The sequence below is a fragment of the Numida meleagris genome, chromosome 1 (genome assembly GCF_002078875.1).
Source record: "Numida meleagris isolate 19003 breed g44 Domestic line chromosome 1, NumMel1.0, whole genome shotgun sequence".
Taxonomy (NCBI): domain Eukaryota; kingdom Metazoa; phylum Chordata; class Aves; order Galliformes; family Numididae; genus Numida; species Numida meleagris.
The window spans coordinates 120,088,354-120,113,328 of NC_034409.1; the positions used below are offsets into that span (position 1 = coordinate 120,088,354).

General features: G+C 36.6%; 1 protein-coding gene across 1 annotated transcript in view; it reads right to left on the reverse strand.

The window, feature by feature from the left end:
* MOSPD2 (motile sperm domain containing 2) overlaps positions 7,744–24,975 on the reverse strand; it is a 32,838-nt gene continuing 15,606 nt past the window's right edge. The window contains exons 7-15 of the mRNA XM_021409916.1: positions 24,815–24,853; positions 23,739–23,863; positions 19,094–19,264; positions 16,220–16,332; positions 12,676–12,772; positions 12,229–12,325; positions 11,448–11,577; positions 10,213–10,315; positions 7,744–9,783 (exon numbers count right to left, since the gene is read on the reverse strand). Of these exons, the coding sequence (XP_021265591.1) occupies positions 9,637–9,783; positions 10,213–10,315; positions 11,448–11,577; positions 12,229–12,325; positions 12,676–12,772; positions 16,220–16,332; positions 19,094–19,264; positions 23,739–23,863; positions 24,815–24,853 (1,022 nt within the window). The 3' untranslated portion in view covers positions 7,744–9,636. The remainder of the gene's footprint in view (positions 9,784–10,212; positions 10,316–11,447; positions 11,578–12,228; positions 12,326–12,675; positions 12,773–16,219; positions 16,333–19,093; positions 19,265–23,738; positions 23,864–24,814; positions 24,854–24,975) is intronic.

Sequence of the window (24,975 nt, forward strand, 5' to 3'; positions counted from 1 at the left end):
GGAGCCTCCTGATGGATGTTGCAAGAGTTCTGTTCATTTGGAGTTTTTAAACATTTCCAGCAAAGCAACTCAGTCACTTTTGCCAATGATGCAGGGTACCCCATCTGTGCCAATCCCATCTATCTAATTTAGATCAATGTAGTTAAATAGTATTACTCACTGTCACAACTGCAAGAGATTTCCCTGCTTCTTCAGCTGTGTCAGAGTGCTGAGCAGGAGGACACCCAGCGGCACACCAGGATTTTCAGCATCACACCAAAGAATAAGCAGGTCTGCAGTCATCAGCATCATGGTCTTTATTAATTATTAATAGTGCTAATTCACAGCCAAGAAATCCCTGATTTGTGCTGGCAGGCTGCTCAGCACCGTGATATTATGAGCGCAGATGTAAGCCCAGTGCCCATCACTCATCAGGCTGTTGGGAAGGGAGGCTGAGGAGCACTGACACGGGGCTGTCTAACCTCGTTGCTTGGAAGCTTCTGCACTCCTAAAGTCTTCTCTTTTGTGGCAATAAAATTGCTGTATGCATTAAATATATCTAAAGTTTATATATATGTTACTGGTAGAGCACAATCACGTAATTTTCATTTCATTTATTAAATCTTAATGCTTTTTAAAGTTATTCTTTCCCTATACAATCAGGTTACAGAGCAGGTCTGTTAGGACAGTTCAGAAGGATTTTCGTCATGGAGTTGGACAAATTGCTGCTTTTCACTACAGCTGCAATTTAGATGCCAGAAGCAATGAACCTCTCCCTGCTCCCAGAGTGCACCTGCCTACTGAGGCAGGTTAAATCACTTCCTTGTAATGTCAGCTTTGTATTTTTAAGCTGATGCCTTTGATCACCTTCAGCATTTGAAGACTGTATAACTAGTAATTACAGTGAAATTCATGTAAGTCAGAAGCAGACCTATTAGAAAAAAAGACCACAGGCAAAATTCTGACAGGTTTCTGCTGGACTCTGTGCTCCACACTGCCTTCTACCTCAAGCTGGCCAGCAGACATGGCACGGGTGCCATTCACTCCTGCCCTCATCGGCAGCCTGCAGCATGCATGCCAGCCCTGGTGGCACCTCCTCTTCAGCATCACCCTGAGAGTCATGTGAGAGAGGTGCTTACTATTTTTTATTCACTTTTTAGATAGCACTAAGTCATTTGTATTCAATAAACAGAACTGTTTTAAAAACGTTTCCCCCTTCTTCAAAACTACTGAGATACCACCTTTATCCTGTTTTCCACAGATCTAAATCTTGGCCAAATACTCATTTATACCAATCAAATAATTTCTCTAATTCAGTAAACTTTTGACTTCATTGTCCTGCAGCACTACATCAGAAATTATACTGGAAATTATTGATCTGTTTCTCCCACATCTTCTGGCAGAGTTTGCTGTGAGATTTCAGTCGTGTTCTGGATGGAAGCCCTATCACAAGTAACACCAGAGATGTGTCTCTAGATAGAGTTTTCAACCTATTTCATGTTGTAGAACTCCCTACATGAAGGAAAAAACAACCATTTATAAATTCTACTTGACAAATTTTAACTAAATTTTGATTTATTTTAGTATATTTTTATATAGTAAAACAAGTTGAATTATCACATGCTTACAGTTTTGGTCACCAGTTCAAAGGTGGTTGAGATTGCTTTTTGGTAACAGATATGTATAGAACAGCATCATTTTCATGCTTATATCCTTACATGCCTGGAACCAGCCAGAGCAGCAGAGAGCACATCCGTGTTGGGTTTTTGAGTGCCTGGATCTGGAGAAAATTGACAAGTGAAGCATCCAGTACCCTAGGGTGAGATACAATCGCAGTAACAAAAAATGAAGAAAAGATCAGAGCTGATGAAATTGACAAACTTAGAGGACTGCAAATGTCTAGAACAGCCTCTGTGCTGCTGGACGAAATAGGAAATGCAATCATGTTTCATTTGAGATAATGATATGTATTCACTTAGTATCAGAGTTTCCTCGGCGAAGAAAGAACTTACAGTACTATCACAGGAAGATATTCAGATCTGAGCATCCTGATGTCCCCCTCCCACCTCTTTCAAAGCACACTGAGAAAAGCAAGGACAGAAAGGTTTCATCCCTCCAGGCAGCTCGATGCAGTCCATCTTCTAGAGAGAGCATGCACTGCAGGTGTATTTCAAACACCTACCCTAAAGAGTATCGTGTTACGAGTTGAGTAAGCTTTTTGTTTTCTTCAGAGCCCAGTCTTTTATTAGAAGTCTGAAATCCTGTTTTGCTAAAGCATGACTCACATCTAGGAAGCTCTATCAGAGAAACATATCATTTGGTAAACAGATAAGCAGTTCCCTCAATTTCAGCGATGGGAACACTTCAAAAAAACCCTTCAAAAATGGACTGCCTTCTAGTAGACTGTAACCTGGCCATGAGGTTTTCATCTGACAGGCAGCATCTAATCCAACTGGAAGATGACTGCATTCTTCCTTTGTTCTTTGCAAGTTCAGATGCGTTTAAAATAAGAGGACCTGAACCACAATGTTGAGCAACTCCTTGTGTGGAAAAAGAAAAGTGGCTGACATCCAAACAGTAGAGATGACATTACAGATACTGAGTCACCAGCACTTGTAAGATGATTTAACCTGATATACATAAGTCATTAAATTATCTTCGACTTGATCTGTAACTGCTTGCAAAATCCAGCTTGATGTCAACCAGCATTATTTCCTAGAGTGACAAGGGGCAAGGGGCTGAGGACTGAGAACACATTTGCATAGGAATGGTACATGATCAACTAGCAACAGCAAAACCAGATGGCTTCACTTCAGCCTGTTCTTTTGAAACTCACAGCTCTGACAACCCAGGAGATCATACATCACACCACTAACAAGACAGCCCTGCTACAGATCTTGTGTATTTCTCATGTGCTTATGGGTCGGTGTGTGAATGGATGCTGAGATTTGGAAATTAGGCTTGGGAAGTAAAAAGACGATGATGAAGCCTGAATGGGTGAAAATGAATTCACGTTCTTAATCCCGGATGGCTCAGTGATGTCTTTCCCTGCTCCAGCTTGCTTGGAAGATTTTTGATTATGCAGTTTTCCAATTCCACATTTCTACTGTTAAATTATATACAGAAAAATAGATGTCACAAGGTCCTTCCTACTGCAGCAGTATGAGCTGTAAGACAAGCTTCTTTAAGATCTTGCACGCTATCAGAGCCACTGACGCGCTGCTATGTCAAAGCAATGAGAGCATGTGAAGATGATGTAAATTGTTTCATATTTATGCGCTACACTTAAGAACAACAGCAGCAGACCATGGAAGAATCCTTCCCCCCTTGCCCTTCTTTCGGAGAAGTCCTATGAATTCTGCCTCTTAAAGGGCCCTCACAGCTGGAATCACTGCTTTGTCTGTGTTAATTCACGCTATCATTTTTTTCTTCATCCACTTATTGTGCAAAATAGATGTTGGAAAATAGTGTATTTATCTGGTGAGGTTAGTAATACATGTATTGATGTCTTAAAACCTCTCCTTCTTATGCATCTGTAAGAGTTCTTAAGATACAAATACCTTAATTAACTGGTTTTATTAGCCTCTACAGCAGTCAGTATTGGAGTGGCAGTAGGAACTATGTGTTTCCTTTAAAATTTTTTATGGAATGAAGGTTGCTTTGCAACATTAATGCAGAATTTAATCTCTTAGACTGTTCCTGAAGACCTGAACTATACATCTTAAAACATTATCGGAAATGCTATGTAAGATACAAATGAAAAGCTTTCCTATGTATTACATGAGTGAAGCGTGGCAACCTACGCAAAAACGCACAAATGACACCTGAAATTCAGCCTGTGTCATGCCATGTTCTGTAGTTTCTCAGATCTACACACCAGTAACTCACCTTGGTAGAACTGGGAAGCACATGAAACGACATCACGTCACACATTCTCCAGCACCAACTCATTATCCTCTGACTCATTCAAAGTGATACTCAAGAAGATAAAGTGCTTCTGAGTTGTGACTGTTCTTGTTTTGTCAAAAGAGCAAAGCTTCCCTCTTCTCTACTAATTTGTCCTAGCTCTATTTTGATCTGCAAGTACATTAAAATAAACTAATAAAATGTTCATAGCCCAAAAGTTGGCAAAATTTGGACATGTAAGACACTTTTTTTGCTGTTTGTTTTAAGCAGATTACAATCATTACATCTGGAGAGGCTGATTCAATCTTTTTGGACTTTAGTTTTCCTCATGTTTAATGGCAATAGGACTGATGTATTTTTCAAGATTTCTGTTATGATAGATACATGATAAGACAGTGAAGTGCTCAAACAGTAGAAGGACAGCAACGAAGACAAACAGGGACAAAACTAAAGAAACAATACCGAATGAGCATGTTTCTTCTCGTTGGTGGATCTCCCGCAAACATAGAGTTTTCTTGAGTTTTCCAAGGGCTAACATTTCATTTTCTATTACTGAAAGCTCTGAGACAGCATCTATGTGACTAATAAACTTCATATGTATTTCCAAAATGAGGTGGCTAATGGAAGGTAAATCTCACTGGAAATGGATGGAGTACTGCCATGGTTTTCCAAAGAGCAGACAAAATCAAGATACAGCTCCCTCCTTGATTGCTTCACCTTTTACTTTTTGTGTAATGCTTCTCAAGGTTTCTAGAAGATGTACCTACCTGAAGTAGTGAAGAGAATTAGATACACTTCCACAGATACTTTTGCAATTTCTCCCTGATTTTGGAGATGGGAAGTGGGTGCTCTCTCTGAAGGCTCTCAGATTGCACCAGATCCCCACATTCCCCATCCATTCACCAGTACATAACAGCAGCACAGGAATACTGGAATTACCATACAGGTTGGAAGAAAATTACTTAGCACCTACTCCATACCCCACCAGACATCCAGAGTGAGGGACAGGGGGAAGCATTGTACCAATCACAGTGCCTGCTAGAAGAGCAGTAGGACTAGCACAAATGAACGTTGCTTTTCTAAGGTTTCCCACTGCTTTCTGGGCTAGACTGAGAACCCATGTTTATACATCCTCTTTACAGAACAAAGCCTATCGGACTGTGAATTCCTCAAGAAGAAAATACCACTTTACTTTCATAGAATCACAGAATTGTAGGGGCTGGAAGGGACCTTCAGAGATCACTGAGTCCAGCCTCCCTGCCAAAGCAGGCTCCCTAGACCAGGTTGCACAGGTAGGCATCCAGGTGGGTCTTGAATATCTCCAGAGAAGGAGACTCCACAACCTCCGTGGGCAGGCTGTTCCAGCGCTCCATCACCCTCACTGTGAAGAAGTTCTTATGCACATTTGTGCAGAACTTCCTATGCTTCAGTTTGTGGCTGTTTCCACTTGTCCTATCGCCACGCATCGCTGAAGAGTCTGGCCTCGTCCCTTTGCCTCCCGCACCTTAGATATTTATAGACATTGATCAGATCCCCTCTGAGTCTTGTTTTCTCAAGGCTGAGCAGACCCAGGTTGCTCAGCCTTTCCTCATAGGAGAGATGCTCCAGGCCCTTTATCATCTTTGTGGCCCTCCACAGGACTCTCTCCAGGAGATCTCTGTCTTTTTTTGTACCAGGGAGCCCAGAACTGGACACAGCACTCCAGATGTGGCCTCACCAGGGCAGAGTAGAGGGGGAGGATCACCTCCGTCGACCTGCTGGCCATGCTCTTTTTAATGCACCCCAGGATGCCATTGGCCTTCTTGGCCACCAGGGCACACTGCTGGCTCATGGCCAACCTGTTGCCCACCAGTACACCCAGGTCCCTTTCTGCAGAGCTCCTCTCCAGCAGGTCAACCCCCAACCTGTACTGATGGATGCGGTTATTCCTTCCTAGGTGCAAGACTCTACACTTGCTCTTGTTAAACTTTGTCTGGTTCCTCTCTGCCCAATTCTCTGGCCTGTCCAGGTCTCGCTGAAAAACTTTAAAAAGCACTGCAATATCTTTTCTTCCGTCATCACCATCAGGTGCAAGTTTAAATTTAGAAAAAAAAAAGCATAAGAAAAAGGAAAATATGGTAAACGTTACCTGTGTACATGAAAATGCACTTCAGGATATGGGGATTATAATCATTCACTCGTGGCAGTAGGTTAAGCATCAGTCTGTTAAGTGTTAGTTGCACCAGATTAATGAAGCACCTGTGCTGCCCAGATTGCTTTTCCTTTCAGAAATTTCTCAATTGTAGCATTCTAGAAAATAAAAGCGTAACAAATTCTGTTTATGCCTCCTATCCACACTATTGTTGTCATCTGTATTTATTTGAACGATGCTTCTCATTTCTGACACTTTCTTTGGGGTTTGAATAACAGGTGTTCAGATACAGCTCCAAGCTGTCAAAAATGATACTAGCAGTGATTTTAACAGCTACAGGGCAGAGGAAATACAAGAAAGTTGTAATTTTGGAAAATTCCACACCAAACAGGGTTTGCTAGACTGCATCATCATTACCCAAAGTATATCTTAATTCAGATTTCATCATAGTCACAAAATGAGGAGGTGGTTGTGTGAGACTGATAGTGCAGACCTGGGTTTCTTGTGTCTGAGGCATTTATTTGCAAATTAAAGTGCAAATCGGATCTGAACTACATTGGATCCGAACAATAAATATCAAAATTGCTTTTGTTCTGTCCTGGGCTCCAGAGTAGCCAATACTTGCTCTAGAGAGACCACTTACATAGCCACAGAGCACACTGTGTAGCATTGCTCCACTTTGCATTCCTGGCTTTCTAAGTGAAATTGGTAAGATGGGCAGAACCTTTACAACTTTTAATACAGCAATGTTTCTGTTTTGGCTACTTCATAGCATACAGGAAAGTTCTGGAACACTAATAAGTACTGGAATAACAAGAGTAGATATAAACTTTTTTACTGAACTCTACAGTGGAAAGTACCTATTTACAATATCTGTTCCTTCTGGCAAGTTCTAACAGACAAAGTCTTTTGCTCCTCAGTAAGCTTGCGCAGACACATAATTATTTCAGGAGTAAGTCTGCACAAGACCAAAGGAAAGATGTACAGCGACATAATGCTTTTGAAAAATATTTCAAGGAACTCAGTTTTCCTGCTGGTTGAATCGAGTGCTGGCATATCTCATGGACTCACCAAGATGAACAAAATGCATAATTTACCATTCTTCTAAGAAGGTATTTTTAGCAAGAGGCAAAATCTACGAAAATACCTTGTGAAGAAAAACCCAAGTGGCAGTAAAATAATGAATACATTCTACTGTGGACCTAAGAAAATAAAAGATAAATAAAGAGAAGCTACAGGCATTTTTTTCATGTCCAAGATTTCCTAAATTTCTGCTAACTCTAGTACAGTGCTAATACACCTGAGATGATGAGAATTAAAATGGGAGAGAGGAAGTATTACTCAGGAGACACTGAACTGGCATAAGGAAGAATTCAGCAGTCCTTTGAGCAGGCTACTCCTATTCTTTGGACTGTGCTGAAGACTACTATGACTGGACTTGGTTGGGACATGATTTAGAGTCTTACACTGCCAGTCTCACTAGAAAGAAAGTTCAATAATCATTTAGCTCAGTTTTGGGTAAAATGTCATCGTGTAAGTGCTGAACACTCTCTAACTTCAGCATCACCAGTACTTCTATCATACTGTGGCCAATGGGCCATCGACTCCTTCTTCATGTTAAGCTTCTGTAGACTAAGAAGAGAATCAAAATCTAAGAAGATGCTTCTATTTTTAAAAGACTAAACATTAAAGACCACGTATTTCCTCAAATTTATTTTGTAATTGTATTTTTCTGGAACATATTAAAATAGAAAAAAATGCTCATCTGATTCATCATACAAAGAAAATACCAACATAGTAATAAAATACAGAAAATATTTACGAAAGCACCAAAACATTAAAATATTCATATTGGCAAAGACTGTAAGAATATATTTCTCACAGTTTTACAGTAAAGTGCTATTCAATCCACTCAAATTAAGGAATCAGCATTTTAATAGCATGGTTAGTAATTATTATCCGAAAGTTACAAATCACTTCGTTACTTTTCTCAACAAGACAACAATCCATTTTGTTGGAAGCAAAGCATTTGAATTTTGTGCACATGAAAATAACTTAAACATTCGATAGTTAGCAGTGAACAATGTAAGTTGTGAATTCATTCAGAAAAAAAAATGTTGAGAAGGAAAATGTACAGAAAATAGATCAATGAAAAATTATGAACACGCAGATATGGTAAAATAAGGTATAATTTAAGAAAGGACAGAAGACCATGCACTGAGCAATTCTGACAATTTGCCTTTTACACAGTAGTTTCTAGTAATCATTTTGAACCATTCCTGATTTATTAATTGATCATTTTACTAACACATTTTCTAAACTGTCCTTTTCTATTCCCTAGAAATGATACATCTACAACACACTGGAGAGCTACCATCACCAAAAAGACAGAAGCAGATTATGACCTTTACTTTTCCCCAGTAATCTCTTATTATCTACTGAAGTCAACAAACCAAAACTAAATCTATTACAAAGCTAATTTGTAGCAAAAATTAAGTCTAGTAAACAAATTAGACATCATCTACAGTTAAAAAATTAAATTTATGAAAGATACCATCAGTCTCCTTTAAGGTGTTTAGCATTTTAATATACATATTTACAGCCACGAATACAAAGAATTCTTGTTAGAATAAAGTAACGCTAGCTTCATACACCATTTTTACATTATTTTCTGAGAAATGGTAGATATAACACTTTTATATTGCCTTTGATAATTCCTAATCCTCCTGACTTGACTTTTTTTCATAAATTCATTTGTGATTTAAGCATATTGCACATCTCTTTACACTATTTATTAGTCTTTTTAGGAATCATAACTAGGTCATCAAAACCCAACTGTCACACTCCTCCTGCAATTTTACTAAGAGCTAGTTCCAAAAATAATAGTAATAATAATAAACAGAGAGGGAATAGAAACTGTGTCTCAGCATGACTACTTCATTACTATTTTTGGAATCAAACCATGATTATTTTGCTGGTCAATACAGCTGTGTGCATGTTATTTGGTAGAAAATATTTACAGTATGCTTGCATTCAGGAAAAGGAAAAAAAAAAAAAGGAATTTAATCAAAGAAAGCAATGGCCCTGAAGTACCAAAATAATTACTAACAAATATCTTCCTTTATACCAGACTGTACAAAGATTATACAAAAAATCTGCCCATAGTACATGATTTCTGTAAATTTTCCTGAAAGAACAGGTGAAACTTGAGAATACATCAAACAGACTGCTTACACCTTCCGTGAGAGTAATTTTGAATGCAGGAATGAATATGATGAAAATAACTGAAATACTGTATTTAAAGTACTTGAGGAAAAAAAGTAACTAAAGTTTTACATTATGTTGTTGTATTTGGTTTTCTTCTTCCAGTTCAGTAGTATTTATTAAGTTGTATAGTGGAAATAACTCCCAGCTCTATCATCTTCTTCACACACTACTCCAAATGTCAAGTTTCAGTAATTTCCTTTGTTGGTCATTCACTTCATTGTTCAGCAAACCCATCCAATGCTGCGGACTCACAACCCTCGTTTTGTCTGTTCCAGAATCTGAGTGTAGTACAGCAATCACTTCCACTCCAGACAACCATGATAGGCAGCACCTTTAGCGCAAAGCGGTTCTTTTTAGCTTCTCTGTGTATATGCCAGGTAGAAGCAGAAGGCAACAATAGTAACTGATAATGATGATAAAACAACTGACAACTGCTGGAACCAGAGGCAGCGATCAATCTGCTCTTGAAGTCTTCTATTAATGTGCAGCAAATGAGTTAGCTGAAAACAGAAAAAGTTTCAATGATTTTAAATTACCGTGAATGAAAGCACTTGCTAACATAGAGCTATTTAGCCAAAGAAAACTTCAAGCGCCTTAAAAATACAGCTTCTCTTAGTGATACCTTTTCTATCGCTACATACTTCAAGAAATTGTTCTACTAAAAAAACTTAGAACTTTAAGGGTTACAGATAATTTATATTGCCTGTCTGAAGCAGGTGACATCTCCACCTGAGTCTCATTCACATCTGAGATGCGTCATAAAACAAGACAAATGAATAAAGTGCTGTCACTGATTTAGTTACTTTTGAGCTCTAAGCTTTTCAAACAGTCTAATTTACAAAGTATCAAGGACATTTAGTACAAAGCGAATCTTTTAATCGTATTTTATATGCTTGTTCAAAATTTAGCACAATAGAATGCACAATTACCTGCATATGTAAATCTTCATTGGTTTTTGCCGGAATATTCAGTGCGTTTTCTTTTAACGTCAGAGTAGAAGGCTTACTGCTTTCTATGACATGACACCTGAGTCTGTTTAAATGATTAAAAAAAATACAGCAGAAATCATAAAAGAAAAATTGAATAGGGCAAGTAATATGTCCAAATAACTGTTATTTATACGTGCTTTGTCATCTATTCTGGATGATTAATTTTATAAGTAACGATTGTAATGACAGTCTGAAAAAGCTTCATCAATTATATTTTGACAGCTTTTGCTATAAAGACAGATCAAAATGATCTGTAAGCACAGATAAAATATACCTTCATCATTTGAAATTTGTAATATGGAATTTACTCAATCAAATGCTTACTACCAGAAATGCAACAAAGTGTTAACGGTAAACAATATCTAAAGGTTTCATTTCCGTTTTAAACCTTATTATCATTATTTTTCAAGTCCTCCATCTCTCTCACAGAGTTGGAATATGTAGGAACAGAATTTCAAGCCACTTTTAGAAGTAGTGGAATTCTACACAATTTAAAAAATAGAGCAGAATCTCCTCTCGTAAAATGAATACTTTTCCTAGAGATGTGCAGTGATACTACTAGATGTGAATAAACATAAGAAAGTAAAAACAAGTATATCTGAAATACTGTATTGGGGTATGTATTTTTGTAGAGGCATTTTTTCCACCATTACATAAGGAAAACACACATATTCACACGCTATGAGTTTTACAGAGATTTTCTGTACAGTTATTTTTCCCTAGCAGATAGGAAGTATTTTCTAATAATTCCTAGAAAACATTTTTGTATTGGTAATTCTCTCCTTGCTTGTGTACCACAAGGGGAACATTAACAAACATATAAACCTTGTTTGAAATTTTAATTATATGCATATGTATCTATATATGTATAGACACACACACACAAACACATTGCACAGGTGTATTTTCACATCTATTCACAATTTTTCTGCTTAACTCTTAAGCGGTACAATGAAGCAACAATAAAAAGAAAAGCACGTGTGGACGTGGTGTTCTATATATTAAAAAATTCTTCTCATCATTTGAAACAGAGAGAAAGCCACAGTGATATCCTTCAGTCAGCAAGCACACAACTGAGGTTGGAGAATCTTTTAATGATTATGACAATGCAAGTGCTATAAATCAGATAAATTATAATGGCTAAAAAAGCTATCAGCAGAAAACCCTATACTCACCTATGTTCCATCACCTTGGTCCTAGGGACTTCTTTCCAAAACTGAGCCAGTTCTGGTACACCTGATCCAGAAGACTGGTCCATTTCTGCTGCCATTATAAGGAACCGATCCTGCAGAGAAGCTGAAAAACCTGCCCTCAAAGGAAAAAAGTAAAAAGTTAAAAAAAAAAAAAAAAAAAAAGGAAAGTGCTTGGATAAAGTAATAGTGTTACAAAGCACATGGAGCACTTTTGAGCGAAAGTATTTTAAAATGAGAACTTGTGCAGGACATCAAAGACTGACTTGTTGGAAATAAAAATGATGAAATCATTCACTTATGCTCAACAGTTTTCATTATCATTTTTCTAGACTTCTTCAGTTTCTTTTTAACAGAATTAGTTTCATCTGAGCAATTCAGTGGTAACCCACACCTCTGTAAGGAATGTAGTCTCTAGCAAATTCACCAGCCCTTGCAACAATTTAGTAAGCTTCATTAACCACAGATAAACTTCTGCTGTAACAGTGAGACAGCTACCACTGACTTTTTTTTTGTTAAGACAAGAAACACTCTCAGTTGCAGACAACATCTGCTTACACCTATGTGGAGTAGTAAATCAGAATAGGCACTTACTCAAATGCTATGTGACAGACACGTTCTCTTACCAAAGGTAATATTGTCATTCAACAATCAAGCAGACATCGGTTTTCACTCAGCCTTACTACCAAACGAATATTTGTATGCAGTCAGCCTTGATGTTATCATCCAGGCTTTCTAAAAAATTATACAGTAAGATTTTACTTACCACCATGAAGAGAGACTATTATGTCTAATGACGTGCCAGGTTCACAGCTGCTGTTACTGGGTTTAACTCTGTATTTTTCAGGAGCAGTTGTTCTTACCTAAATACAAAAAAATAATAAGCAGGTATATAGTAAATACACAGACGATGACCTTTTCATAATCTAATTTTATAATGACTAATAACACCAAAATCCTTAAATACTGATTAAGACAGTCATGTATATCTTTAAAAAACCTTACTCTGTAGTAAGGTTGTCCCTTGGGGTGGCATACCATATGAACAAATTCAGCCAAAATACTTCCTTGATCTGCTTCAAACACCCCAACAGCATTAAAAATATTGAGCCCTTGGAAAGGAACTTAGCGGTATTTATTCCTCCTTATCAAAACTATACAGAAGAAGTTAAACATTTAATAAAGTAAACCAGATCATGCTTAATATATTTACCTTAAAAGCTACTACGTTTTTAGTGACGTTTGTCAGAACTATCAAACACTTTTTCTCTCCAGTTTCTTTGGATCCAAAGTATAGTTCTTCTGCAGGGCTGGTCAAAAAAAATATGGTAGGGTTGGTTTATTCAAATTATCTTTATTGCATATGATATAAAAAAAAATCTGAACACATCTACAGGAAAATAAAATACTTTCAACCTTTCAGCTACAGTTGCTATAAACAGCTTTGCAATAAAAAAAAATGTGAAAAAAGGCACAAATTTTGTACTGAAGCTTACGGTTGACTCATGACCACAAATGGACCTAGCTACATCGGTTGAGTTGGCTGCTGCCCTATAATTCTTCCACCTGAATAAGCATGACCACCTGCAAAAGCAGGAAGAGCCAGAAGATACATACAGTCCCTTCAGCCACTCCATTTTATAATGGTATTTTAAGACAAAACTTCAACAACTTCAATTCTGTTTTTAAAGGCTGTTACAGACAGTGAGCAATTTCTACCTCACAAGTCTACCCTTGTTAATGGCTGTAGTGCAAATCTAAGAGGAGTAGGCAGGTATCAGTAAGTGGCAAAATTCATTTGTGCTTATGAGTCAGTCTTCACACACTTCTGAAGACATGTAAATAAATCTAAGGTTTTGCTTATTTTAATTTCTTGCCCAACTAAGAGCCGTGCATAACATATTTAAAATCATGTCCAACTACTACAATTCATTTTGGATTACGGATTCAAATGAACACTGTGAGGCCAAAAGTAGGGCATGCTCATTTACAAGTTAAGAGGAAATTCAAGCAATGAAAAGCTGCTTCCTTCAAATATGCTGTGAGAAGACTATGCAAAGAACTCCCATAGCATACAGTAATATGGAACTGAATATTCTTTTTCAAAAATGAGTTACTTCTGCTTTCTTCTCCCCTTTGCCTCTTTCTAGAATACAAGTTTCACGTTTGACCTCTTCCTTAAATGATGTCATTTAATAATACCAATACTTTAAACACATCAGTACATTAGCCAAGTGAAAAAACTCTTGGTGCTGGATGGCAAGCCTGAACTCCTACGCTAGAACAAGAGTCCAGTGGTGATTGTGTGGGAAGGAAGTGCCTATGTTTTGCAATGCACTAGACAGTCCACACGAAAGCACTCTTGACAGGGAGGAAGGATCTGAGCTACGCAAGGCAGAAACTGATGGGTGTGAAAAAGACTAATAAGGTAACTAACTGCACCTCCTTCTCCTCTGAGCTCTTGCATGCCCATTCACAAATTCTCAATTTTAATAATCAACAGCAGTAGGGAAAAGGATTGTAGCTACAAGGTATTTTAGTTACATTAATACTACAGTACTGTAGATGTGAATGTTACAGAAACTGCAAGGTAAATCATAAATGGGATTACACAGCATAAACTAGTGTCAAACAGGCAAAGAGAAGAGCTGGAAGAAAGGAATACTGCACCATAGCCTCATGCTTCTGGCTGTACCACCAGCTGTGGAAGCTGACAAAAAACACACAGCAAAACAATTGAGGGCCAGCTCTGAACACTTACTGTCTGTCAAGTTCAACAGTTATGTAGTATGGGATGGAGGTGATATTATATATAAGCACCCAAGCCCTCTCACACTACTTTCTTTACTATCTGAGATGTGGGGGAATAAACAGTTCATATCATATTACAAAGTCTGGTCTCTTAAGACGCTACTCTTCTGCTAAAAAAAAGTAAATAAACAAACGCAGGTGCTTTTGTCTTCCCTTTTTTTTTAACCTTATCAAATATAATAACCTATTAATCAGAAAGGCCAATAAACATCAACCTTTCCTAGGAAGGCATGCAAGGCAAATGCAATAGCGATACTGATTATGAAGTGAAAAATTACTTGTGAGCATGACTGTATGCGTGAGGAAACTGAAGAGCATGTTTGCTAGTTCTGCTTTGTTATTCAGCTTTGGTCATACACCAGGGCAAACAAGTGGTAGGCAGTGATAGGTAAGGAATATCCATGCAGGATGTCCTCTGCAGAAGTAGTTAGGCACAAAAAGGCTACTGATTCTTAGTGACTTCATAGTACCAGCACTGCTGTGAGTCAGCTTCTGCTTCTGTCTCTACACTAGCCCCATGCCAAGACAACAAGGCTGGTATCAGCAAACAAAAACTAACTGTACAAGCAGAGTGTTTATTCATGCCTCATGTGTGATATAGATACTTGTGAGCAGAAAACTGCTGCTTACTTGTTTGTAAATTGCAATATGTAACAACAGTTCAATGCTCTGAGAAAGAGGCCAGGGAAACTGTCAGCAGGTCTAACATCTACAAAGTGACAGTATTAACAAAGAGCAACAAGAGAGCGTATGCTTTCAAGAGTTTACTTGAGGAAAAAACAGCAGGACCAATGGGGATACCAGTATTTTTATTTTCCATCACAGCAAGGCAGTCAAGTATAGAGGTGCTAATACTCAAAACATTTATTCTTCTTGATATTTACATAATCTGCAGGATGTCTATTCCAACAGCAGGAAAAAAGTGTTTTTTTCTCTTAAACTTTTTATTATATTTTTTTAATTTTATTTTTTCTTTAGCTAGATGGATGGACTCAACTTCTTTTGTCAGAAGGAAAGAAAACAAAGTATATCCTCCGAATTCTCTTCATGCAATATCTTAAGCAGACGTCCATGGATTTTATAAATCCCTTTAAGATAACAATTCTGCAGTCTACGCCTTTGTACTGCCAACCAAGAAAGTAGGACTTCACGTAGCTTTTTGCATATAAATAAAAAATTTTCATTTCAAACATCAGGAAAATTTGACATACAAGTGTTTAGATGCTAATGAATATGCCATTATTCAAATCCATTCAAAATCTAATTCAGTATTGCAGTTACAAAATTAGCTAAGGAATTATCTATAAATGAGATATTTTTTTTTCCATTCATCTAATAGTAAACTGCAAATGAAAATAGAAGTTAAGATCTACATCATTTTCTAAACAAGCATCTTAACCTGAAAAGTAGCAAGGAAAAAGAGATTGTCTAATTGATTTTTTTTTTGAACTTTCATGATGAAAAACAGATTAACTGCCAGATGTAAGAATCTTAGATGACAAAATATTTTAAGCAGATACACAATTTATACAGCACTTCCCACATAAAGAACTGTACCCGTGCAAATTGGTTCAAGTTATAGCACAGATGTATATACCATCTTAAGATAAAAAGCATTAAAGAAAGATTTAACAGTGAAAGTTGTTTTCACAAAAATTGTTGATGATGTCACTGGCATAAGAAATAGTGTCAAACTACTAACTGTTCTTATTACAGACACAAGCTGATGACAGTCATCCAATATATATTTACATATATACACTCAAGTAGAAAAAAGCATGCCAATGGATACAAAGATTCACTGAAAATGCATAAAAGGAGAAAACCATATAAATTTGTATTTGTTTATAACTACTGTTTTTTAATAGTCTGAAAAAATCTAGTTTATTTTAAAAATTACTCAAGTGTCCAAGGCACATTGTTGAAAAGAAAATGATTATTATTACCTGATGTGTAACAAAGGTCCTTTAAAAGTGGTTAGTGCTTTCTTTGCATTCTTTGGTTTGAACTCTGTTTTGTCATTTTCCTCTGACTTGGCAATTTGTTCTACAGAATTCATCTGAGTAAAAATGATGGTTACAATGATTAACTAGAAGTCCGGGTTACACATACTATAGATTCATGCAGGTATTTCAAAGAATATGAGGAGACATTTCAAAAGTTTACATTTTACAGATGAAATTTAATGCGTATTCATTCCTTGAAGATTCTGGAAGCCCATCACATTAAAAAAAGTACTACAAGTTAAGTTATATATTAAAGATGCATGATATACACTTTTTTTTTGCCTTTTTTTTTTCCCCTCCATTGTATTTTCCTGACGTCTGGAGTTGGCTGTTTTTGTAGACACCAGATAAGTAAGCCAGGGTACTTCAAATACCAGTTTAGAAAGTACTGATGCTACACTTTCACTGCAAAAGTTTTCAAGTGACACCCCAATACAACCATTGCAACACTAAACAGAAAACATAGTAACAGCTCCACATTTCATTGCATTAAAACTTGCTGAATGTATTTTTATTTCTTTTAAATTGATCTTTGAAGTATTGAAGAGCTCAAATAACAGAACTTATGTTCTGAGGTTTTTCCTCTGTTACATTAAGAAACCACATACATGACAACAGGCCTGCTGGATGTCCACTGCACTATAGAGTTCTTTATTCTCAATAAAAATGCAAAATGGGGGAAAAAAGTACAGAGAATTGGAAAAATAAGTGGCATGATGACTTGAGAAGATCAGCTAGCTAAACAGTTTGATTAGCTTTGTGTTTATTCCACTTGAAATGGTGACAGAAGATAGGAAGAGTATTCAGTTTATGTAAATTATCTGAAGTATGGGAATTAAAGAAATCATAGAAGATAGATTTTTGTAAAAAAAACAAAACCAAACCACCTAAAAAATAGTAATTTCATTTTTTATCACTGTAGTTATTTTAAAAGATTATTGAATAAATACACTGCATAGTCAACGTGTTTGGATTTATTCTACATAACTGATATAAATTACCAGAAAAAAAATAATATGGTTGTACACAATGAAGGTAGAATTCTCACGTGCCAAATACAGGTGTCTATAGAAAAGACACTTACAATTAAGTTTATTGCTCATGGTTCCCTCTACTCTGTGGAAAGAAAAAGGCACTTCTTGGGGATGAGAGGAGGCATACATAAAAATAAATCAGACGAATTCTTAGTGATTACAAGAATCTGCAGATAATGCAAATAAACACTGGTAACACAGTAAATAATAATGAAGTCTCACAGGTCACTTGAAACCTGTCACTTCAGATGTTGGCCTTAGTCAAAAATATTTGATAAGTTATATTTATGAACAGTCAAGTACAAAATATTATAAAATGCCAGCCATTCATAGAATAAGGAACAGTTTCTGAAAAACATTTTGGAAGAAGCTCAACATTGCATGGGCAAACACTGACATACTATTTGCATTAGAAATAGCAAGTGTTATTTTTATGTGAACAGAATAGAAAACTGAAGCAAGACAATAATTGACTTTTTTTTTCCTTGAACAGGAAAAGTGCCAACAATGGGATACAGCCTGAATTTTAGAAGCATGTTCAAGGCTGGGTATTAAACATGTCTTTAAATTAACTGGTGTGGGAGTATAAATAATGAGCTTAATTCAAAAGACTGAGAAGTAGCTTGATTATGCTGTAGGAAAGAGAAAATACCATAAACCATTATTTTTAAATACTGAAAAAGAGAAAAATACAGTAAGCATAAATCTCAAGTAAAAAAGTAATTAAATTAAATATTGAGGCACTTCAGCACCAAAGTCAACTTTCATACTAAGCAGGGATTACATTCCTGTATCTGGGAATCACCATCTTAGCAGATGTGCTACAACCAAAACAAGTTAGTCTACCTGTTTTGGAAGTTAGAATAGCTACATTTAGAATATATAAATATCCTATTTATATAGAAGGAAGCTATAATAGCTTCCTTCTGACCTTAAACTCAGTGAAATATATTTATATTAATAGACAGCCAAGTTGCAAATGAGCAATGCAAAGTCAGCCACGGTTCAAGTTATTCCGATGAAAATTTAAAACAGTAAATGAAACCAAAAATGTAATGTCAGTGTTCCACTACTTTAAACAAAAGTTTTGCAATTCATATTCCAAAATTAAGTGTGGCACTGGTGAACGAATTTCACATTTTTTTTTCCCCTCCCCTGTCATTTTTAGAAACAATATCCTCACTGATTATGATTGCATATTCTGAGGTATAACTTCATAGAATTCTATGTAAAGCAATACCTTTATATTTGTGGATAAACATCACTGCAGGAAAATTATATTTTCAACACAAGATGATGCATTACGGGTATAATTTCTCCTGAGATAAGTGATTACATTCATGATTTTTAAAAGTTGGCATACAGAAAAATTTTACTGTTTATCTGTTATTTTCTCAAGCATTTACCAATTTATGCATGTGATAAAAATAGATGTTTTAAGATGTTCACCACAATATAACCTAAGATTAAAAGTTTACTAGTTAGAAAGACATGTTTTGAACATAAACAAATCTTTTAATTTTTACTACATAATTTACTATACTCACGAGATATTAAGTACCAAGTACAAATTTTACTCATTTAGAAACTAGTCTTAACAGTCAAATCTGTTCAAACTAAGAATCAAGGCAGAAACTAATTTTAATTTTTCATTTTACTGTGTACTTATTTCAAATTGAGAAAATACAAAGTGAAAGCCTGACAAGAAAGAAAAATCGCATGCCTCTTATCCTGCTTTGTAACCATATAATTAGTTGTCTCAACTTTCAGAGTGAGATACCTTTTTCTGATTAAGATTTTGTTCTTCATTCACATCTCCAGGCTCCTTGGTATCAGTATCTATCTCCTCTTTACTTTCGTGTTCGTCTTCACTAGTGATAGGCCCATTTTCACATAAAGGTGTTTGAAAATCATCATCTACCAATGGAGGATAACTGTACTTGAAAGAATCCTAAGAAGAAAAAGGAGATTATAAAGAACCTCTCAGGATAATGCAAAGCATTTTTTCTACTGTTTTTTAAGTGGAAATACCATCAATTCATTTTATTGTTTCAAATGACTTGTAGGTTTCATTTATCTATTTTCCATTGGGCCCCTGTTCAGAAAGCTTATGCTACCAATAGTTCCATTTTGTCATCGTTGATTGTATCATTGCCAGCAGCACACTTGCAGCTCAGATGGCAAACAGTATCCTGGGCTGCATCAAAAGAAAGTGGCCTGCAGAGAGAGGGAAATGATTGTCCCTGCTTACTCTGCCCTCCTGAGGCCCCTTCTGGAGTACTGTGTCCAGGCCTGGTGACCCCAACTCAAGAAAGATGTAGAGCTTTTAGTGAGGGTCCAGAGGAGTGTCACAAGGATGATCAGAGGGCTGGAGCACCTCTCCTATGGAGAGGAGCTAAAGGAGTTGGGCTTGTTCAGTCTGGAAAAGAGGAAGGTCCAGGGAGACCTCATTGCAGCCTTCCAATATTTAAAGAGAAATTATAAAAAGGAGGGAAATCAACTTTCTACACAGGTAGTTATTGATAGGACAAGGGGGAATAGTTTTAAATTAAAGGAAGGGAGATTTAGACTAGATGTTAGGGGGAAGGTTTTCACTGAAAGGGTTGTGAAGTGCTGAAACAGGCTGCCAAGAGAGGTTGTGGATGCCCCACATCCTTGGAGGTGCTCAAGGCCAGGACAGATGGGGTCCAGGTCCAGTGCTTCATCTAGCATTCAGCAACCCTGCTCACAACAGAGGTTTGGAACCAGATGATCTTTGAGGTCCCTTCCAATCCAAGCCATTCCATGATCATCATTAATAAACAAAGGTAGTAATCTAATAAAACTAATAAGCTATAACAGTCATTTGTAGATTCACTGTAGAACTGCAGAATCTAGTCTGTTGAGGATCAGCATTCAAGGTCTTAGTTTTATTGTTCAGTTTAAAAACACTTTCACTACAACTATGACAGCTTAGGATAGAAGGAAAATATTCTCAAGTTGCACCAGGGTAGGTTTAGATTGGACATTAGGAAGAATTTCTTCATAGAGAGAGTGATCAAGCATTGAAACAGGCTGCCTCCATCCTGTGAATTACTTAAGAGATGTGTGGACATGGCACTAAGGGACGTGGTTTAGTGATGGGACTCCACAGGTCAGGTTGATCGTTGGACTTAGTGATCTTGAAGGTTTTTTCCAAGCTAGATGATTTTATGTTTTTAAAGAACGTTCCAAGTGATGGAAGAAGTTACTTGTATTTTTAATTTTGTAATAGTCACAGTTTAAAAGAAATATATAAATCCTTTAATTTCAATTAGTTGTGTGGATTTTTAACATATCCTGCAGCTCACGCTTTTGCAAGCCAAATCAATTTAAAGATCATCTTCAGGACAACTGAGTAAGTAGAAACAGTATAAGTAGAACAGGCTTTCACAACAAAGAGGACCAGTAGAAGTTAGATTTTGTTAACTAGAAATTCTCCTCACCTTCTCGAACTAGTTTTCAAATGTTAGTTTTCAATGTTAGAAACAATACATTTAAATAGGGCCCGCTGTTCCTACTGCAATTTCAAACAGTCTTAAAACCCCAAGTAAACTGAACTGGTCAATGTCATAGTTTTGACTTGTGTGAGACAGACTTGAGCCATGCCCACAGGTCCCAATCTATGTTACCTGCAGAGATGAAAGAAAGAAAGAAAAAAGCAGATTTGTTCTCCCTGTAAAACAGAAATAAATGATGTGATCCTATGAAAGAAATTTAGACAGACAGCCATCCAAAGAAACCTCAAACAAAACCACATACCTCCTGTTTATCTTTAATCAAGGTATAAAAATTTCCTATCCTTCAGGCTGAAGTAACAGTCAGAGAACTTCAGCTGAAAGATGAAAGGAAGAGATATTCACCAGCTCAAGCAGTTTTCTGTTAAAGGGCCTGGTGAATAAGTTTAACTATCACTAACAGACTAACTGTTAAAAGATTCCAGACAGACAGAAGTATTATGGAAGGTTTGCAGAGTATTGTCCTTGCAGAACATTCCCCTTAACCAAAGCAATACAGAGCCTTTTCACTCTCTTCCAGCACACGTACAATGGAGGACATATGACAAAGTGGCCTTAATAAAGAGATGCTAAGTTTTCTGCATCTCTCTCTTGGCCACATTAATCCACAATGCTGGATAACATCAGTAGCCAAAAAGCATCTAATCATTGTGACAACTCTAAGTCTCACACTTCCTGGTCACAATCCATCAGTTTCAGTGACACTGGCTTACCTACTAATGGGGCTGAAGTCTCAGACAGATAAACAAGACTGATTTAACGGACTTTCAATGCGCCCATTCAAAAAAAGATAGTTTTCTTTTATGGGAGACACAGCATGTTGGCAAGAGCCATACAAATTTTAATCAGGGTAGTGGTATTTTCTAAGATTAGGTGTACACAGTGGCCATAAAATCACACACAAAAGGCCCAGTGATGTCTTAACTGACAAATTAAATACTGACCTAAATAAAGTGCTTCAAGAAAACAAGCTATGAGCTATCAATTCAGATAACCAGGTGAAGAGCACAGTATTCTGCTTGCAAATGCTGCTCAATCCTAGCACTAGTGGAGACAGCCTTGAATTAACAAGGCTGAACTGCTTACTTGTGACAAAGTGGACAAATGTAGAAGTTTAAAAATCTTGTTGCATGTGCACATGCTCACTCTTGAGCAAAATGAAGCTCAAGCATACGTGCCAAGTTCTGAAAAACCTACCTTTCTGCTTTCCATAATTAATACTAATGTTCTAGATACTCTGCAGATGCCTTGGTCCACTTTTTGTCAAAATATATAGGTCATTCTCCTCCTTCATCAGCTGGGTTACAATTGATTGAAGGATTCTCATGCTAAAGAAAGCCTCACTTGTCAGTGACCCATGTCAATACAAAAGCAAAATATATTTGAAGACAAGCTGAAAGATGGAGACATAGAATAGTTCCCTTGACTGAGAGGAAGAATTAGCAACTTCAACACTGTGTCTCACTTGGGCAATAGAATTTGCATATATTTTTAAATTCCCAAAGTGGTCTCAAAAATTCTTTTTGGAAAGCTGGATTCCATAGAATGTACCTTCTCTGCATTTCCCCAGAATAAACAGTAAAACCTGGCTCTTCCAGGATGGGTACTATTAAGGAGCGCAGCAGAAAGGAGAGTCTACTTTGGTTGTAGTACTGAACAAGAAAAGGATAAACTGATATGCTGTGCTCTTCAGCTGTGCTGGTTGCAAAACTGACCATCTATTCCTAAATGGGTAGAAATCAAAGAGGACAAAAAGAAAGAGGGGAAGAAAGGGAAAAAATGTTACAGAGGAAAGCAGAAGGATTTGGTTTTTACAACTCAGATAGTACCTTAAGCAGAAAACCCCACAGTCCTGTCAATTCTAATAGCACTCCCCCATTAGATTTCAAGTTGACTCAGGAGCAGGCAAGGTCAATCACACCAAGAAAAACTGCCTTCTCAGAAAAAACGTTGGAGTCTAACTTAATACCTGTTAACAACACTCCCAAACGGTGACAGTTCTGAGGTAAAAAATTCCGAACACCCATCTAGCAGGTTAAATATCGAAGACATTCAGTTGTGAGACAAAACATCAGCAGGTTCAAAATATACATGCTTTTAAAAGGCATGTATATGTTTTTTCAGGAATGGTAAACACACTTGGAGTCCCTGTCAAACAAATACACTCGTCTTCTACTAATTTATTATTGTTACTGCAACTTATTACCACAGATCAGTAGCTTAAGTAAACAGCCTTCAAGATTTTGGAACTTACTGACACTCCTAGAAGTTGGGCAACATGGAGCCAGCTTAGTTCCTATCACTAGCTAGCACTGAGACGTTTCAGGACTGAGGCAGGATAAAGGATAACCAAGTGTGCATGCTCCATATAAACACTTCAGGAAAGTATTTAGCAAAGCCACAAGCTTCTTTCTTCAAAGATGGAATTAGCTATCAGATATGACAGTAGAAAAAACAGAACCGTGGCTTTGGAGGAAGATGAAAAACTTCAGAGGGGCACAAAATCTATTTTCTGTTTGCCCAACTTGCCATAAACCAACACATAACCTCTCTAATTCATCAGCTCGGGAAAAAAGAAAAATGAGAAAAGGAAAGGCACTTAAAATGACAGGTTTTTTTGTTGTTGAAGATCTGAAAACAAGGCTTCCTATGACTTGAAAGTGAATGATTAAAACTATCCACGAAATTGATTTCCGTATTTAAGACTGCAAGATACCAAATTCTCATAAAATTAATCAATTTTTTACTGATGTGATTTACAAACTATCATTCTGATAGAATCAAGAAATTTCACATCCACTAAGTGCCAAATTGTAACACCACATATGTTATTTAAATAAACATGTCTAAACCTAACACAAAAGGATGATGGAATGTTAATATACTTACAGTTCCACCCATGTGAGGAGGCAGATATTCTCCACTGATGTATTCCTGTACATCACTCTTGTTCGTGAATTTTAACATGCTTATTGCATCTGGGCCAAGCCAACCCTTCACAATTTTAAAAGCAGCTTTAAAGGGGAAAAAAATATAAATGTAAGTTGTTAAGAAAGGTTCATGGTTTTCCTTTTTTTTCAGTGTATTGGTAGATCTTATGCAACAAGTACACTAGACCCCATAAAATATGGCAGTAACTGTTCTAAAAATATTATAATGTGGGGACAGTGAAAAGAAAAAAATATTACTTGTAGGGAAAATATTTTACAAAAATACACTTTTCTATAGTGGAATGCAGACAGATGACAAACTTTCAAGGGAAGAGGACCTTTGATTTAGCCAGTGATGATTTCCTTGTCTTGGGATTTAGTCCAGGAAGAAGAGAGCAGCACAGGGGAGAGGTGTAAAACAATTGTGTTTTCAAGTCTGACTGAGGGAGATTGAAGAATACACATATACGTAACTTCTCCACAGTTGAAATATTTGCTGCTTTAAATGGCTCTATTTAGATTAAGAGTGGTTTTGAACACATTAGTTATTTCAGTGGTGATAAAATATGAATACAAAGAAAAAAGTATGGAGCTAACATAAAAATGTATTTGCACTGCATAGATAAAAGAATAAGCTGCTTATATGCATTATGGATAATAGGTACATGAATACAACAATTGCAGTGTCCAGTGTCTGTCTGAAATTGTACCTATTTGTTTGACCAGTAAAAAGTGTTTGTCAGCGATTATAGTATTCCTAAATATGAACTTAGCTTTGAAAGGATTACAGTTGGAAACATTCAGCAAATGTTTATCAAAGTCTCCCAAGTTTTAAAGGTAACAAGATTAATATGAACTCCATTTAAAGTATAATCCAAAATACAGTGCTAGACAAAGACATCAGTGTGTCAACTACGTAATAGGTTTAAAAATGATTGCCTAACAAATCCACCATTTAGTTAAAACAGAAAGCTGAAAAATGCTTCTTGTTTATGCTAGTTTTAAGTTGCAATCTTGGAAAAAAATCTGACTTACCATTCATTATCCATGGCATTTCAAAGATCACTATCTTTGCTGAAAAGGTAAAGAACGGGAAATAATCTGAATACCAAATGTATTCTTTTCACAGTTTAACATGAACTGCAGCAATAAAAGTCATGTAAAAAAAGGAATAGTCATTTTTTGAAAGTGTTTCT